This window comes from Saccostrea cucullata, unplaced genomic scaffold, assembly GCF_032062105.1.
Source record: "Saccostrea cucullata isolate Sc308-1 unplaced genomic scaffold, CSIRO_AGI_Scuc_v1 ctg8869, whole genome shotgun sequence".
Classification (NCBI taxonomy): Eukaryota; Metazoa; Mollusca; class Bivalvia; order Ostreida; family Ostreidae; genus Saccostrea; species Saccostrea cuccullata.
In genome coordinates, this window is record NW_026930319.1 from 28,615 (window position 1) to 31,172 (window position 2,558).

Sequence of the window (2,558 nt, forward strand, 5' to 3'; positions counted from 1 at the left end):
AGAATAATGTAAAAGGACAATTGAGAAGGTGTGTAGAGTTGAACAAAAATGAACTGCGTTCGCCCTTACGGTTCCACCGTCGGACATATTAAGTTAACGAATCCAAGACAGACTCAGGTAATGAAAATACACAAATATGATAATGTTCATGAAATGCTACTAGAAGTATTTTGAAGGATGTTAAGGATTTTGTGCATAAACAGACAAACATATAAACAGAAAAAAAACAGATCGAGAGACAGACGGAGAGGGCAAAAAAAAAAACCATGTACCCAGAATCTTCGATTTCAGGGCAATAAAATCACTATCAACATCAATAAAACTTGCTTATCTACATACAATGAAACTGTAAGTTCAAACAGAAATAATCTAGAAACATGTCGATTTTGTTTGCTAGTCCAATTCAAGTTCACATTAAAGTTCTGTTCATAAGTACAGAATTCAAATAATTAAATAGTCCATGTGGTAATTCATTATGCAAGTCTAACTGCAAATATGTATTCTAAAAAAAAAAAAGAGAGACACCAATCATTGCAGACAAAACGTATTTACATTGACGTATCAAAATCAAATCATAAAGCCTATTTTGCCTTCAAGTTTTATTCTTAGGCTAGGTACTTTATTCTCTTGATTATTCCCGTTATACACTCCCCCACCAATAACTCCCCCTCCCTAATGACACACACGGCACGCGGATTCTTTATCCCTTGATCAGGAATGATGTACCTCAGGAATCGACCGTCCCTGTCCAGCATGTGAATCTTGTGGTGAAGGAAGTCATTGATGATGATGTGATGCATGCTGTCTGTTGTCAGGGAGCAATATCTAATTTCATCCTTGGTTGCTTTGTTCCCTGTGTAAGAGAACCTGAATATTCCGAGATTGTCAACAACTGTGACGGCATTTTTATCCCAGTCAGCTACACAAATGTCGCCGTTTCCATTCTCCACAGCGTAAACTGCTCTTTTAAACAGAGGCTGGTACTGGGAATCGTACTGGATTTCTTGCAGCACGTCACCGGAACTGCTGTATCTTACAATTTTGGAGTCTGTTTTGTCTGTCTTGTAGAGACAGACAAGGAGGTCCCCTGCCCCGGTGCAGGCAATGCCATAAGAATCCCACTCTCCGATAAAGAAACACGTATGATCTATACTTTCTTTTAAACTATTGACAGACTTTTTAGTATAATCGATGTACACGACGTTTTCATTAAGATGAGTCAAGTGTAATCCTATATCGTTTTTGATGAGAGTGTCTTGAAGACGTCCTTGGACATCAAACAACTTGACCTCTTTACTTTCTCCTCCTGCCCAGAATCTGTCGTCACTGATGGGAACCACGGCATAAAGGCGGTTATTGTTTGTTTTATTAGCTGGAAACCCTGTGTCAATGGTAGACAGAACTATAGGTACATCTAGTACTGAGAGCTGTGATGAGAGTTTATCTCCTTGTGTCAGGTTGTCAATAGTTAACCTGTGCGATGCAATTGTCTCTATGTGACCTAAGTACGATGATGTTAAACTTTCATTCATCATGCAAGGTTGAAAGAATGCCGGGCGTATTTCTTCTATGAAAGTTGGTACTTGTTGATTTTCAATTTCAAGCTTAAGTTTCATTAAACCAGAAACATCTTTGGATTTTGCTAAGCTGAAAACTTTTTGTTTTAGGCTTTTAAATTTCTTTTCGATTTTTTCAAATTCTCGCTTCTTCTTTAATAATTCATCAGAGTGTTTTTCTTGCATATGATCTAGGTCTTTGTGCATTGCCTTCTCTGTTTTATCAATATCCTGATGCCTCTCTCTGGCAAAGGAAGAAACGTTGCTTTTTGTCTGTTTGTATACTTGTGGGAGTACCGCCGATCTTGCAATGATATGAGCAAGAACTGTTTCAAATTTTGATCGCATGGACTGTAGCTGTTTGTTTTTTTCCGTGATAAAATCAGATAATATGCCGACTTTCTCGGATAATTCGCAAGTGTCATGTTCTTTGTGCTTGATTGTTAAACACAGGACACAGACAGGAATATCACATGTTTTGCAAAAAGAGCAACACTGTTGCTGGGGATGGACAAGGCACTCTCCAACCTCCGGATTGCTTTGTTCATTATATTTTACAACATTATGTCCATTTTCTGATTTGGAAAGCAGGTGTGGTCCTACACATGTGGTGCATAGGTTCACAAAACATCTTTTGCATTTGAAGTTTATAGGATTATTACAAATGTCGCATTCTATGTAGTATTGTCCTTGATTGAGTTTTGAGGAGGCCATCTTTTTAACTATATTTTAAAAAAGTAATTTTGTTATAAATGAATTTATACAGTGAAACCTAACTATGCTTTGGGACACAAAATTGTGTCTTTATAGAAAGGTTTCGGATTAAACAGCGTTAATAACAAGAAAAACAGTAAATTTGGAATCAAGTTAAGTGTAACAAATTGCATGATTTTCAGTTATACTGTTATAAGAATGATTATTTTTCAGAAAATATGCGTGACAGTTATATGAAGAAAAGTAATTTAATACATTTCTGGCTTTTCTGCTCATGATTTTGGGCTA

General features: G+C 36.7%; 1 protein-coding gene across 1 annotated transcript; it reads right to left on the reverse strand.

Annotated features, from left to right (window-relative positions):
• Positions 1-605: 605 nt before the first annotated feature.
• On the reverse strand, positions 606-2,270 carry LOC134283706 (uncharacterized). Its single transcript, XM_062766193.1, has one exon. The coding sequence runs from the start codon at positions 2,268-2,270 to the stop codon at positions 606-608; it is 1,665 nt and encodes a 554-aa protein (XP_062622177.1).
• Between the last annotated feature and the right edge of the window lie 288 nt (positions 2,271-2,558).